Source organism: Myotis daubentonii, chromosome X, assembly GCF_963259705.1.
Source record: "Myotis daubentonii chromosome X, mMyoDau2.1, whole genome shotgun sequence".
Classification (NCBI taxonomy): domain Eukaryota; kingdom Metazoa; phylum Chordata; class Mammalia; order Chiroptera; family Vespertilionidae; genus Myotis; species Myotis daubentonii.
In genome coordinates, this window is record NC_081861.1 from 9,775,049 (window position 1) to 9,791,079 (window position 16,031).

At 51.0% G+C, this 16,031-nt stretch overlaps 3 protein-coding genes across 3 annotated transcripts in view; 1 reads left to right on the top strand and 2 right to left on the bottom strand.

Annotated features, from left to right (window-relative positions):
- F8 (coagulation factor VIII) overlaps positions 1-16,031 on the top strand; it is a 96,247-nt gene that overhangs the window by 66,925 nt on the left and 13,291 nt on the right. The gene's annotated exons all lie outside the window — the stretch shown is intronic.
- Positions 7,175-9,608, bottom strand: F8A1 (coagulation factor VIII associated 1). The gene has a single exon (XM_059680429.1). It carries the CDS (start codon positions 9,452-9,454, stop codon positions 8,336-8,338), a length of 1,119 nt encoding a protein of 372 aa, XP_059536412.1. The 5' UTR covers positions 9,455-9,608; the 3' UTR covers positions 7,175-8,335.
- On the bottom strand, positions 10,297-10,697 carry LOC132224428 (histone H2A-Bbd type 2/3). Its single transcript, XM_059679622.1, has one exon. It carries the CDS (start codon positions 10,695-10,697, stop codon positions 10,350-10,352), a length of 348 nt encoding a protein of 115 aa, XP_059535605.1. The 3' UTR covers positions 10,297-10,349.

A 16,031-nucleotide genomic window follows, 5' to 3' on the forward strand; every position in this document is an offset into this window, starting at 1 on the left:
GAACAGAATAAACTGGTGATTATAATAGAATCAGGGGCATAGAAAGGGAGTGAACTGGCTATTCTTGGGGGGAAAAGGGGTGTGGGAGATGCGGGAAGAGACTGGACAAAAATCGTGCACCTATGGATGAGGACAGTGTGGGGGGTGAGGGCGGAGGGTGGGGTGGGAACCAGGTGGAGGGGAGCTATGGGGGCAAAAAAGAGGAACAACTATAATAATCTGAACAATAAAGATTTAATTTTTTTAAAAAAAAGAAAAGAAAGTTAGATGGAAAAGCCACTTGTGCCTTATTAGGTTGTAGATACTTGACAACTGGCACCTCATTTTGTCACCTGTAATTAATTTCTGTAAATGCGTACATTAGAGTCCTATCTCCCTTCCCATCTCATACTAGTATATCTACACACACATACACACACACACACACACACACACACACACATCTCTTTTCCCTTTTTTAAAAAAATATTTTCATTAACTTCAGGGCGGCAGAGAGAGGGAGAAAGGGATAGAAACATCAATGATGAGAGAGAATCATTGATTGACTGCCTCATGCAGGCCCCCTACTGGGGATTTAGCCCACAACCCACAGGCATGTGCCCTTGTCTAGAATCCAGCCCGGGACCTTTCAGTCCACAGACCAATGCTCTATCCACTGAACCAAATCAGCTAGGGCTCTCTTTTCCCTTCTTTATCAGACTTAGCAGGTGTTTGTCTATTCTTTCAGATATTCCAAGAATCAACTCTGCGTCTTAAAATGGAACATAGATTTTAAAGTGTTGTTTTATAATTCATTAATTTCTGCTCAAAACTTTTAAAATTGTCTTTCACTTTCTTTTACTTTTTGTTTCCTAGAATCTGCAGTTGAAGGACTAGTTCATTCATTTTTTACCTTTCTTGTTCAATGATAATGATAAAATAGTTATTAACCACTTTCATAAGGGTCATTTCTTTAAGTCATTAACTACAGTTGATTCTTGAACAGCTCAGGGGTTTGGGCACCTACAGTACAGGCAGTTGAAAATCTGCTTATAATTTTTTAATATATATTTTTATTGTTGACAGTATTACAGATGACCCCCTTCCCCCCCGCCCCAGCCTTCACCATACTATTATCTGTGCCCATGGGCTATGCTTATAAGTATATGTTCTTTGGTTTTTCTTTTCTCACCCTCCCCCCCACACACACACCCTTCTGAGATATGTCAATCTGTTCCATGCCTCAGGACTTATTTTCTTAGTCAATTAATTTTGTTCATTAGATTCCACATATGAGTGAGATCATGTGATACTTGTCTTTCTCTGACTGGCTTATTTCGCTTAGCATGATACTCTCCAGGTCCCTCCATGCTGTCTCAAAGGGTAAGAGACCCTTTCTTTTTTATTGCTGCATAGTATTCCATTGTGTAAATGTACTACTGCTTTCTTATCCATTCATCTACTGATGGGCACTTGGGCTGTTTCCAAATATTAGCTATTGTAAATAGAGCTGCTGTGAACATAGGAGTGCGTATATTCTTTCTGATCGGTGTTTTGGGGTGTTTAGCATACATTCCCAGAAGTGGGATCACTGGGTCAAATGGCAGTTCCATTTTTAATTTTTTGAGGAAACTCCGTACTCCAAACTCCCACCAGCAGTGAACAGTGTACCCTTTTTGTTTATAATTTCGGACAGCCGTCCACTTAGGTGGATTCCAAATTACCAGTTGATCCTTGAACAATATGGCTTTGAACTGCATGGGTCAATTGAAAATATCCAAGTATAAGTGGACCAGTGCAGTTCAAGTGTCAACTGTACTATGTTCTAGGTCAGGGGTGGGCAAACTTTTTAACTCGAGGGCCACAATGGGTTCTTAAACTGGACCGGAGGGCCGGAACAAAAGCATGGATGGAGTGTTTGTGTGAACTAATATAAATTCAAAGTAAACATCCTATCTAATAATAGAGAAACATGGTAATTAGCATACGACCGCTACCCTTTCCATTGGCTAATCAGGGAGATATGCAAATTAACTGCCAACTAAGATGGCGGTTAACTGCCAACAAAGATGGCGGTTAATTTGCATATGTAGGCACAATGCAGGGAGGCGAAAGGGAAAGGAGGGAAGAAGCCCCCTGCCACTGACGGTGATCCGAAACCCAGGGGGGAGCTAAGAGTCGGGGGGCAGGGCAAAGGCGGCCCTGGGGGCTGCCTTTGCCCTGCCCCCCAGCCGTGATCAGAGAACCTGGCGCCTTTGCCACCCCCAACCAGTGATCGCGGGAAGCAGGGGTGGAGCCCGCGATGGGAGCTGGGCAGGGGCAGGGGCGGAACCGGCAGTCCGGAGAGCTAGGGGTCCCTTGCCCAGGCCTAAAGCCTTGGCCAAAGACGTTAGGTCTGGGCAGGGGTGGAGCCTGCAATCTGGGGAGCTGGGGTCCCCTGCATAGACCTAATGCCTTGGCCAGAGGCGTTAGGCCTGGGCAGGGGGAGAACCAGCCATCACAGGAAGCAGGGGCGGAGTCAGCGATCCTGGGCAGCTGGGGGTCCCCTGCCCAGGCCTAATGCCTTAGCCAGAGGCGTTAAGCCTGGGCAGGGGCGGAGCTTGCAACCACCGGGGAGCTGGAGGTCCCCTGCCCAGGCCTAATGCCTCGGCCAGAGGCGTTAGGCCTGGGCAGGGGTGGAGTCAGCAATCCTGAGCAGCTGGGGGTCCCCTGCCCAGGCCTAACGCCTTGGCCAGAGGCATTAGGCCTGGACAGGGGCAGGGTGGGAGATCGCAGGGAGCTGGGGGTCCCTTGCCCAGGCCTAATGCCTCGGGCAAAGGCATTAGGCCTGGGCAGGGGTGGAACCAGCCATCGCGGGGAGCAAGGGCGGAGTTGGCAATCCTAAGCAGCTGGGGGTCCCCTGCCCAGGACTAATGTCTTGGCCAGATGCATTAGGCCTGCGCTGGGGCGGAACCAGCCATCGCGAGGCCGAGTCCGCGATCCTGGGCAGCTGGGGGTCCCCTGCCCAGGCCTAATGGCCAGAGGCGTTAGGCCTGGGCAGGGACGAAGCCTGCAACCGTGGGGAGCTGGGGGTCCCCTGCCCAGGCCTGATGCCTCTGGCAGAGGCATCAGGCCTGGGCAAGGTGCCGATCCTGCAGTTGGAGGGTGATGGGGGTCAACGCCTTTGGCCCAGGCGTCAGGCCTGGGGGGGCGGGTGGAGCCGTCAATCGGAGGGGTGTGCAGGTCCCCTGCTCAGGCCTGATACCTGGGCCATAGGCCTCACACCTGGGCGGGGGGCGGAGCCACCTATGGGATGGAGATGGGGGTCCCCTGCTCAGGCCTTACACCTCTGGCGGAGGCATCAGGCCTGGGCAAGGGGCAAATCTGGCAATCGGAGGGTGATGGGGGTCAACACCTCTGGCCAAGGGGTCAGGCCTGGGCAAGGGTGGAGCCCGTGATCGAGGGAGATGGGGTTCCCCTGCCCAGGCCTGAAGCCTGGACCAGAGGCGTCAAGCCTGGGGCGGGGGTAGGTGGGGTGCCAAGCTGCAGATTGGTGTGAACTACAGAGGAAGCACCTTTTCTGACCGCTCATTGGTTAAGCTCCCTGTATGCCACTGGTAATATTCTTAGTAACTTGGGAAATAAGAATCCAAAACAGTGATCTAGGGTTTTTCACCACACTCCTGGTGAAAAAAACGAAGGTCTGCTGCTGGAGGGCTAAGAAATGTCATATCCTGCCCTAGCCACTTTGGCTCAGTGGATAATGCCTTGGCCTGCCAATGGCAGGGTCTGGGTTCAATTCTGACCAAGGGCATGTACCTAGGTTGCAGGCTCCTCCCTGGCCGGGGCCCAGGTCAGGGCTCATGCAGGTGGCAACCAATCAAAGTGTTCCTCTCATTTTGATGTTTCTGTCTTTCCCTTTCTCTTTCACATTCTCTAAAAATCAGTGGAAACATATCCTCAGGTGAGGATAAAAAAATAATAAAGAAATTATTATTATATGAAAGACACATCTTGAAAATGCCTAAAAAAAGTTGTCATTTTTTCATGGTGACGGGACTGGAGTCCGTGTTGATAAAAAAACCTTGCTGGCTGCGGTGACTGGCAGTGGCTGCAGCAGCGGGGTAATGGGGCTGGTGACTTCCCCTGATCAGCCCGGTCACCTCCCACAAAGGGAGGCCAGACTGCGGCGTAGGCCCACTCCCCAAGGGGAGCTGGGAGCAGGCCTAAGCCGTCAATAGGACATCCTCTGAGGGCTCCCAGTATGTGAGAGGGGGCAGGCTGGGCTGAGGGACACTCCCCCTGCCCCCTGCATGAATTTCGTGCACTGGGCCCCTAGTCATTACATAAAAGGGTACGGTCATTTTTTTTTTTTTTTTTTTTTTTTTTAGTTTTATTCATTTTAAACGGGCCAGATCCGGCCCGTGGGCCGTAGTTTGCCCACGGCTGTTCTAGGTTCTAGCAAAAGGATGAGCAAACTAGAACCCATGGATTTGGACTACAACCTGATTTTGTATGGGCTGTGAGTTAAGAATGGTTTTTACATATTTAAAGTTGCAAAAACAAAGAAAACTACACTACAGCGGTCATTTGTGGCCTGAAAAGATTAAAATTAAAATATTTTTAGCTGGTCCTTTACAGAAAAGGTTTGCAGACTGAGGTGTAGTCTAATGGCAGTACAGACACCTAGGCAGTTGGTGTTAACCAGAACCTTCTGTTCCAGAGCTTGTCTAATTTATAAATTTCAGTCTTAGTAATCTTCCTCCAGTGCAGTAGTTCTCCAGTGTTTCATATCTTTGTACCATTCACATACAAAATATTTTAAATATATTTTTATTGGTTTCAGAGAGGAAGGGAGAGGGAAAGAGAGAGAGAAACACCAATGATGAGAGAGAATCATTGATCGGCTGCCCCCTGCACAATCGGGGATGGAGCCCACAACCCGGGCATGTGCCCTGACCGGGAATCAAACCGTGACCTCCTGGTTCATAGGTCAATGCTCAACCACTGAGCCACCGAGACCAGGCCAAAATATTTTTCATAATCAATATTTCTCATCACAGAAGCCCTCCATAAAGGGGGGAAAGGGAACCCCCCCAAACCCTTTAAAAATCAATGATTTGCTGCCATTTTCAGGTTTATAATACTTTGAATGCTAATTTTGAATTGTCAATGAACATTTCAATGATGCAAATCTTTCCCTCTGGTTTTCAAGTTAAAAAGACTGACCATCTCCTTTAAAATATTTCTTTTCGATCATGTCAGCAATCAGTGTGAATTTGGATATTAAGTTGCTATGTGGCAAGAGAACTTTGTCAAAATCACTGAAATCTGACTTGGGCCCAGCTATCTATACTATGAAATTTCTGAGGGACATACATAAATGAGCCAATGGCGAATGGAAAACAACCTTTAGTGTTTCCTAAATTATACTTATAAACCCAATACTTGCCTCTCTGGTAACCCCCACACCCACCTCCTTAATGCAAGAAGTTTAGATAGAGGCCTAAGGAGGATTTTTCTTTTTTTAAAATATATTTTATTGATTTTTACAAAGAGTGAGAGGGATAGAGAGCCAGAAACATCGATGAGAGAGAAACATCGATCAGCTGCCTCCTGCACCACCACCACCCCCCCCCCCCCGGGGATGTGCCTGCAACCAAGGTACATGTCCTTGACTGGAATCGAACCCAGGACCCTCCAGTCCGCAGGCCGACGCTCTATCCAATGAGCCAAACCAGTTAGGGCAAGGAGGATTTTTCTTAAATCCAAATCCAAATACTACCATTAGTCACATTACAGAACTCCTAAGCATTCCTGTCATAAGACAGTAAGACAGCCGGCCAGGCCTGCAGAACAGGGTGAGAAGAGTATACCCAAAAAAGCAAAGCACAAAGCAGCATGCACCCTTACCACTTTTACAATAAATTGGACTAGGCTTTTAGGGTACCAAAGGGCCTTTCCTGGCAGCCAATGAGAGCACAGGAATGGTGACTCAATCTGTCACAAATAGGTGTATGCTGTCACTCCTTGCCTATTGCTTCCACACTGTTGAAATAGAAGCAGAAAAGTCCCACCCATTTTGCCTGGCCAGTGTGGCTCGGTGGTTGAGTATCCACCTATGAATCAGGAGGTCACGGTTCAATTTGTGGTCAGGGCACATACCCGGGGTTGTGGGCTCAATCCCCTGTAGGGGGCATGCAGAAGGCAGCCACTCAATGATTCTCATCATTGATGTTTCTCTCTCTCCCTCTCCCTTCCTCTCTGAAATCAATAAGAATATATATATTTTAAAATTCTCACCCAGCCCTAGCCAGTTTGGTTCAGTGGATAGAGCGTCAGCCTGCAGACCAAAGTGTTCTGGGTTCATTTCTGGTCAAGGGCATGTACCTTGGTTGCAGGCTCCTCCCCAGCCCAGGGCCCTGGTCAGGGCGCGTGCAGGAGGCAACCAATCAATGTGTTTCTCTCACATAGATGCTTCTCTCTGTCTGTCCCTCTCTCTTCCACTCTCTAAAAATCAATGGAAAAATATTCTTGGGTGAGGATTAACAACAAAAAACCAATAATTTAATTAATAAATAAATAAAATTCCCACCCATTTTGAGGCACTTAATTCATAGAGACAACCATCCACATATCCCCTCAAAAAATACAAAACAAAAACCTACCCCCAAACTGTGTCCTTAAATCTCACCCCAAAAGATTAGTACTGTATACAATTTCAGCCTAAAGGATGAGAACTCTGGAGTATACCCAAAGAGTGTATACTCTGAAGTTCTTATTATCACTCTGAAAACTGTAAATATGATAAATTGCATTAAAACAAAAACAGCTAAGTGGGTTTGCATGTAACATTTAGACCAAAAAGCATTGGAAATTTAGTGTTTTTAAAAATGGCATGCTATTGCCTAGCTGGTTTAGCTCAGTGGCTAGAGCATCGGACTGAAGACTGAAGGGTGCCAGGTTCAATTCCAGTCAAGGGCACATGCCCGAGTTATGGACTTGATCCCCAGTACGGGGCATGCAGGAGGCAGCCAATCAATGATTCCTTCTCATCATTGATGTTTCTGTTTCTCTCTCTCCCCCTCTCACTTCCTCTCAGAAATCAATAAAAAATTAAAATAATAATAAAATTAAAATAAATAAATCGCATGCCATGATGGTTTTAGAGAATTACACTGGCTTGCATATACATGATCACACAACACCAAAGAACCATGCTGATTTTATATATTTGAGTTACAGAAAGATCGCTACAGATAAAAATGGTCATGGGTAGTACAGATACCTCTCAGAATAGAACCATAAATGTGAATTTCAGTGCACACCTGACACATTTAAGTTGGGCCCCACTCCCTTTCAGTCTACCCTTGAAATGACCTTGCACGGAATACGTTTGTATTGCAGCTCTCCGAGTAAGAACCACAGGGCAAATGATGTCTGTAGATTCACTGGCATAGCCCACACACTAGACTAGACACACTGTCAACTTCAAATGAATGAATAATCTTGGAACTAAGAACTACCTGTTTCTGCTTTCTGCCCCCTGCCAGGTAGATAAGTTATACCCATTTTATAGGCGAACTAAATCTAAACCACAAGTGAGGGGTATTGGAATGGCTTTATTATGGATTTAGGGCTATGGCAACAATTATACCAAGCAACTGATTCCCACCAATAAGTATGAGGCAGATAAGGGAGAAATAGCCAATAAATTAATCACCATAAGAAAACCACATAGCTTAAGTATTGAGAGTGTGTGCAATAAATTCCTGACAATGAAACAAAGACTAGAGCGTGGGTGCATGGGGCGGATCAACTTGGGTGGAAGAGAAAAGGGATAAAAGGATTCTCATTTTGCCCTGGCCTGTGGGTTCAGTGGTTAGAGTGTAAGCCTGCGCGCGCGCGCGCACGCAAGGATTGGGATTTGATCCCGGTCCAGGGGAGGTACGCTGCAGGTTTGATCCCCACCCCGGCGCATGCGCGAGGCAACCAATTGACGTATAGCTGTCACATCGATGTCTGTCTCTCCCCCCACCTCACCTCCCTTCCACTCTCTCGCTCCCTAAAAATCAAAAGCAGCGGCTCTCTTCCGGTGAGGCTTTTTTTTTTTTTTTTAAGGAGTCTCATTTTTATGTCGCAGTTTTTGAGAAGCGAGTCATGTGCTCTCAGATCCCATCACACTGTTTTTTTCTCCCACTATTATGGAAAGAAGTCTTTGGGGTACAGGTAACTTTCAGTCAACGAGATTTCTGTGGTGGCAAGAGGAATAAGCTAACAAAGGTAGAACGGCGGCGATCAGTATCTTTTATTTCCCTCCAAATGCAGCGGCGGGTGCCGGGGGTCTGGCAGCAGGCAGTCACCAGGCTAATGCGAGTCATCCGATCCCCTGTCCCGAGGGGGAGACGGTTTCTTGCAGCACGAGGTGAAGCAGGTGGTTCTGCTCGGCGCTCAGCAGCGGCCACATCTCCACCTGCAGCGCCTTGACGGCTTCCGTGTCCTTCTCGTGGGTGGCCATGACCAGGGACTGGAGCAGCAGGAAGAGGTCTTCGGGGAGCTGGCCGCTGCCCTCCTGGCCCTGGCTGTCAAAAGCCTCCCAGGAGTACTTCTCCAGGGTGTGCGCGTGCTCCGGGAGCAGCTTGGCGGGCGGCGGCTGCAGGAGCAGCAGCAGCAGCACGCGGGACACCTCGCAGCGGACCAGGACGTCCGAGAAGGCGCCCAGCACGGCGGGGGAGGGCGCGGCCGCAGAGCCGGCGGCGTGGGGTGGGAGCGGCGCGGCGGGGGCCGCGCCGGGTCCGTGTACCTGCGGTGGCGGCGGCAGCGGGAGCGGCGGCGGCGGCGGCACCGGGTGGCTGCCGTGCTCCTGCGCCAGGCGCTGCATGCGCGTGAAGATGGCCAGGGCGCCGTTGTAGTCGCGCGCCAGCAGCAGGCAGGAGGCGGCGTCCCCGAGCGCCTGCAGCGCGGCCAGGGGCAGCTGCGACAGCTGCAGCTGGGCGGCGCGCTGGAAGTGGCCGGCGGCGGCGGCCGGCTGGCCCAGGTCGCGCAGGGCGGCGGCCAGCTCCAGGCAGAGGGCGGCGGCGGCCACCGGCTGGCCCAGCTCGAGGTGCAGGCGCACGGCGGCGCCCAGGGCGCTGGCGGCCGCCTGCAGGGGCTCCCCGTAGGCGGCGGGGCAGGCGAGCCGCTGGCGCGCCTCGAGCTCCTGCTGCAGGAAGAGACGGGCGGCCTCGGTGAGCGCCAGGGCCTCCCCCGGCCCGTGGAACAGCGCCTGGTGGCAGCGCGCCACGGCCAGCTGGCACCAGGCCGCGTAGGGCAGGCACTCCTGGGCGCGCAGCTCGCGGCCCAGCTGGGCGAACTGCTCGCCGGCCTCCGCCACGTTCGGCTTCCGCAGGAACCGCTTCTTCAGCTTGTTAGACACCTGCCGGTATCTGGCCAGGAAGTCCCCGGTCTCGGGTCCCGGGCCCGCACCGCCACCCAAGCCGCTGGAGGACGCCGCCATGTTCCCAGCATAAGCGCTTCCGGTCGCGCTGACGCAGCAGGGTGGACCTGCGGGTGCTGGCAGCTGGCTGCAAGGTGCCCTGCGTCCGGCTCAGCTGGGCAGCACGCAGGCTCCCGCACCTAAGCCCCGCGCCCCCTGGTTGCCGTGGTGATATGCAAAATATCGACGTCCTGGGGCGGGACCTGGCCCGGTGCAAAGAGCATAAACAAATCACGAGTCCTGGGGCGGGGCCTGGCCGCAAGCCCTCTGTTGCTAGGTGGCAGCTTGTTTACCCAGGTTGCTAAGGGTGTCTCCAGCATCTCTAAAGGAACAGGACCAAGACTAAACTCGTGATCCCGCATGACCCTCATCCCGATTTTGCATCTTTCTCCTTGTCTTTCCCTCGGCCCCCGCATCAGACCTCAATCTTCCCGTCAAAGCCACTGCCCCATGGGAGTCGATGCCAACCACTCCGCCCACCCCTCCATTCTGCAGGCGGGGTGGCATTGCACCTTCACCCTATCACGATGCCTGAGTCATGGTCTTGCACTCCACCCCAGTGAACACCAGCCTCCTGGGGACGTTGCCAGGCTCTGACTTGCTCAGAGGTGATGGGGGAGTTTTCCAGACCCCAGCCTACCCCCACCCAGCCGCCCTCTCCCACCCTGGACCACCCCCTGCACTGTCACCATGAGGGGCTGCTCCTGTCTTGTCATCCCCGACGCCACCCCCGCTCCCAGGAACACATCACCACCAGCCCATCCCTCCAACCACCTCCCACAGAGTGACTGAAGCAGGCACAGGGGTTTCCTTCAACGCTTTATTTTCAATAACTTGGCCCAAGGCTCCAGACAGGCCCGGGCTGCCTGGGCTGTGAGTGGGCCGAGGCCCGGGGAGCCCAGGTCATGTTGGGAAGCTACCGCCTGCCCGGGGCCACTTGGGAAATGGTGGTGTTCTCGAAGAAGCCGCTGAGCAGTGCGTTGTTGTGGATCGCCATGTCCAGCAGCTCCGGGGTGATGCGCCTGCAGCCGATTTTCTGAGCCTCGTTGCCCGCCAGCTCCAGGATCGTGGCCGTCAGGTACTGGATGATGGCCGCCAGGTACACAGGTGCGTTAGCGCTGAGACGCTGGGTGTAGTGGCCGTCCAGCAGGAGGTGCTCCAGGTGGCTCACAGAGAAGGTCAATTCAGCTCTGCTGGTGCGGCTTCGGGTGCGGTTCCGCCTCTGGCGACCAGAAGACCCTCCGCGGCTCCTTTGCTCAGACATGCTGGGCGCTGGGGTGCGCTGAATCTGACCCGTCTAGCTCTGCCGTGCGGTTCAGTGCGGTTAGGTTCAGGAAGGTGCCCGTTGGTCTCAACCGCTCAAGATGGCCAGTACAGAGGCTCCTGCTCTGTATCCTCGCGACCATGGACCGACCCCTCATTGGTCCAGGTACAGGCTGTATGACGCATAAGTTCGGTGAGGTCACTGCTTTCCCATTGGCCCTGGTGGGCCGGGGCCTGCAAAGAAGGGGCGCTGGCAGCGCCCTGCTCACCCTTGCTCATGGGACTCTCTCTTTTAGGGAGCTCTCACTGTCCACTGGACAGGAATGTTGTAGAGAAAAAACATGTGGGATCCAGTGGCACCAGGTATAACTGGTGATGTTGGACAGCCAGCATAACTACTTCCAAAACGTTGGAACCTCCCCCAAAAGAAACCCCTGTACCCTGTGTGGCAGTCACTCCCACTGCCCTCCTCCTCCCCCCACCCCCACATGCCCTCTCCTCCTCCCCTAGACCCCAGGCAACCATGAACCTGCTTCCTGTCCATAGAGGTTTACCTATCCTAGAAACTCCCTAGAGAAGGAATCATACAAAAAATGGTTGGCCTTTTGTGTCTGGCTATTTTCACTAAGCTTGATGTTCTCGTTATAATTCAACCACATGGTAGCAAGAATCAGCACTTCATTCCCTTTTTGTGGCTGAATAATATTCCATTGTATGGGTGAGCTACATGTTGTGCATTAATTAGTTCCTCAGTTGATGGATGTTTGGGTCATTTCCACCTTTTGGCTATTGTGAGTAGTGTTGCAATAGACATTCTAGAACAGGGTTCCATTTGAATACCTGTTTTCAGTTCTTAGTGCATGAATAGCATTATGGGTTTATTTATGGATTCTTAATTTTATTCCATTGATCTAATTATCTGACCTTATGCTAGCACCACATCGTTGGGATAATTGTAGCTTTATGCTGTTTTGAAATAGGGAAGTGTGCGTCCTCAAACTGTTTTCCTTTTTCAAGATTATTTTGGCTATTCAAAGTCTCTTGAAATTCCATTTGAATTTAGGATTGGCTTTTACATTTTTGTAACAAATCATTGGGATCAGGATAGCAATTGCATTTACTGTCAATAACTTTTTTTTTTTTATCATGCACCATGACCAAGTGGGATTTATTCCGGGAATGCAAAGATGGTACAATATCCACAAATCAACAAATGTGATACATCACATAAAGAAATTGAGAGACAAAAATCACATAATTATATAAACCGATACAGAAAAAACATTTGACAAAATCCAACACCCTTTTTGTTTGTTTGTTTCACCATATTATTTTAATTTTATTTTTTAAGTTCTAGGAAATAGAGTTTATTGTGGCAGGGAGTGTTACACACGATTGAAGGTGTGTACATTAGTAACATCACTCTGCATCCTTCATTGTGTTGGGGTCCAGCCCCAGCAGGTCCAGGGGTTCCCAAAGGTGTGGACAGAGTCAACGAAGAATGAAGGACACGGAGACAGGGTTCAGTTAATCAGCATAGCCAGGTTCTCCCTCCAGGCTCTAGCCAGGTTCTGTGTCCATGTTCTCTCACTAGGTTCTCCAGCCAGGTTCTGTGTCCATGTTCTCTCGCTAGGTTCTCCAGCCAGGTTCTGTGTCCATGTTCTCTTGCTAGGTTCTCCAGCCAGGTTCTGTGTCCATGTTCTCTCGCTAGGTTCTCCAGCCAGGTTCTGTGTCCATGTTCTCTCACTAGGTTCTCTAGCCAGGTTCTGTGTTTTATTGTCCTGTTACATCTATATCTATCACTCTGTCAATAACTTTGGTTAGAATTGCCATCTTAGCAATGTTAAGACTTCCAATTCATGAGTGCTGATATCTTTCCATTTCTTAGGTCATCTTTAATTTCTTTCAGCAATTCTTTATAGTTTTCAGAGCACAAGTCATGCACCTCCTTGTCTAAATTTATTACTGTGTATTTTATTTCTTTTGATGCTATTTTAAATAGACTTGTTAATTTCATTTTGGATTTTTCATTGCTAGTCTATAGAAATACAACTTTTGTGTGTGGGGGGGGGGTCTTGTATCCTGAAACTTTATTGAATCCATTTATTAACTTTAATCTTTTGTGGATTCATTAGGGATTTCTAATATACTAGGGGCCTGCTGCACGAAATTCATGCACTGGGGGGGGGAGTCCCTCAGCCCAGCCTGCCCCCTTTCACATACTGGGAGCCCTCAGGGGATGTCTTACTGTCGGCTTAGGCCTGCTCCCTGCTCCCCTAGGAGCCGGCTCCGCCCCTGCCCAGGCCTGAGGCCTCTGGCCGAGGCTTCTGGCCTGGGCAGGGGACCCCCAGCTCCCTCCAATCGCTGGCTCTGCCCCAGCCCCCTCCCATCACCAGCTCTGCCTCTGCCCCCTCCCATTTCTGGCTCCACCCCTGCCCCTTCAATCACCAGCTCTGCCCCTGCCCAGGCCTGAGGCCTCAGGTCTGGGCAGGGAACCCCCAGCCCCCTCCAATCATCGACTCCACCTCTGCCCAGGCCTGAGGCCTCTGGCCTGGGCAGGAGACCCCCAGCCCCCTCCCAGCCCCGGCTCTGCCCCTGCCCCCTCCAATCTCTGGCTCTGCCCCTGCTCCCTCCAATCGCTGGCTCTGCCCCAGCCCCCTCCAATCACCGGCTCTGCCCCTGCCCAGGCCTGAGGCCTCTGGCCTGGGCAGGGGACCCCCAGCCCCCTCCAATCGCCAGCTCCGCCCCAGCCCAGGCCTGAGATTGCCGACTCCACCCCTGCCCAGACCTGAGGCCTCTGGCCTGGGCAGGGGACCCCCAACCCCCTCTGATTGCCGGCTCTGCCCCAGCCCCCTCCCATTGCTGGCTATGCCCCTGTCCAGGCCTGAGATCGCCGGCTCCACCCCTTCCCAGGCCTGAGGCCTCTGGCCTGGGCAGGGGACCTCCAGCCCCCTATGATCGCCGGATCCACCCTCTGCCCAGGCCTGAGATCACCGGCTTTGCCCCCCCCCCAGTCCCCTCCGATCACCAGCTCTGCCCCAGCCCCCTCCCATTGCCAGCTCCACTCCTGCCCATGCCTGAGGCCTCAGGCCTGGACAGGAGACCAGCCCCCTCCTATCACAGGCTCCGCCCCTGCCCCCTTTGATCACCGGCTCCCCCCCGCCCCCTCTGATCACCGGCTCCGCCCCTGCTCCCTTTGATCGCCCTCTCTGCCCCTCAGCCCCTCCCCCCCCCCGCCTCCTCCGCCACCTGCCTGGCCAACAGGCCTGGACACTTCAGCTGCAGGGCTGAGGGGAGTGGGCGCCGCCATCTTCTGGTTATGGGCGCTGCCATCTTTTGTGATGGAGTGATGGTTGATTTGCATATTATTCTTTTATTAGATAGGATGAAATAATGTCATCTGAAAATAGAGATAGTTTTACTTCTTCCGTTCCAATTTGGATGTCTTTTATTTCTTTTTCATTCCTTATTATTCTGGATAGAACTTCCCTTACAACCTTGAATAGAAGCAGTGAAGGCAAACATTGTTGTCTTGTTCTGATGTTAAGGGAAAAGTTTTTATCTTCCACCACGGAGTATGACATTAGCTTTAGGTATTTTCTAAATGCCCTTTATTATGTTGTGGAAATTTATGTTGTTGGATTTTGTTGATTTTTTTTTTTTTATGCATCAACTGAGATGGTCATATGGGTTTTTATTTTTAGTTCACTACTGTGGTGTTGATTAATCACTTTTCTTTTTTTAATATATTTTATTGATTTTTTACAGAGAAGAAGGGAGAGGGATAGAGAGTTAGAAACATCGATGAGAGAGATTGATCAGCTGCCTCCTGCACGCCCCCCACTGGGGATGTGCCCGCAACCAAGGTACATGCCCTTGACCGGAATCGAACCTGGGACCCCTCAGTCCGCAGGCCGACACTCCATCCACTGAACCAAACCGGTTCGGCGATTAATCACTTTTCTTTTCTTTTTTTTAATATATTTTATTGATCTTCTACAGAGAGGAAGGGAGAGAGATAGTCAGAAACATCGATGAGAGAGAAACATCGATCAGCTGCCTCCTGCACATCTCCCACTGGGGATGTGCCCGCAACCCAGGTACATGCCCGTGACCGGAATCGAACCTGGGACCTTTCAGTCCACAGACCGACGCTCTATCCACTGAGCCAAACCGGTTTCGGCTAATCACTTTTCTTATGTTGAACCACCCACCATTGCATTCCTGTGATAATTCTACCTGGACATGGAATGGAATGTTTATACTATACTCTTGGATTCATTTTGCTATAATTCTTATGAGGATTTTGCATCCATCTTGGTAAAGAATATTGCTCTGTAATTTTTTTCTTGTGGTATATATATCAGGATTTGGTGTCAAGGTAGTGCTGACCTTGTAGGATAAGTTGGGAAGTTTTCTCTCCTTTTCTGTCTTTTGGAAGAGTTTGGAAAAGATTGGCATTAGTCTTTCTTTAAATATTTTGTAGAGGAGAGATCCAAGATGGTGTCAGAGTAGGTGTACACTCACCTCCTCCAAAAACCAAACTGGAATTACAACTAAGATATAGAACAGTTAACCCGAGTAACCAACCAAAGACTAGCTGAACAGAAGTCTTATAACCAAGGATTTATAGAAGAAGCCACATCAAGACTGGTAGGAAGCACAGATACTCGAAAAGGGCTGGCCCTGTTCTCATGGGGCAGGCCTGAGAATCTGGAGGGATATCTCAGCAGCAAATTTTCTCCCTGAGGAGTGAGAGGTCTCAACCCCATACTGGGCTTCTCAGCCCACAGCACCAGAGCCAGGAAAATATCCCACATAGCATCTGGCTGTGAAAATCAGTGGGAATTCTAACTGCCAGGAATTGGCAGGAACCTGCTAGAAACCAAGGCACCCTCTTAAAAGGCCAGCACACAAAAATCTCATCCACAACCACACACCCTGGGCTCTGGTGATGGGAGGGCAGAGCAGACTAGAGTCACGTGGGGAGAGGCAGGGGTTTGTGGCTCTTGGGAGAGAGCTGAAGGGACAGCCACCAGGATCCCTGTGCTGAGTCCCTCTCCCATACCATAGAAGTCATCTTTCTTGAATGGAGTACTCCCTTACAGCATCAGCCTGGGAGAATGCACTAGCCCTACGCTCTGGACTCATTGTCACCTCACCCTGCAGAGCTCACACTCTGCTGAGGAATCAACTGCCTGGGAAGGGGTGTAGAGATCCGGGGAGGCTCAGACAGTGTCAGTGATTGAGTTTGGTGGCTCTGGAGACAGAGCCTTCCCCCAAGCCTGACTAATGCTCCCCATCATGGGAGATCCACTGGCCCCACCCTCCCAAC

Excerpts from the sequence above, each read along its gene's own strand:
- F8A1 (XM_059680429.1), bottom strand. The coding sequence starts at position 9,454 with ATGGCGGCGTCCTCCAGCGGCTTGGGTGGCGGTGCGGGCCCGGGACCC.
- LOC132224428 (XM_059679622.1), bottom strand. The coding sequence starts at position 10,697 with ATGTCTGAGCAAAGGAGCCGCGGAGGGTCTTCTGGTCGCCAGAGGCGG.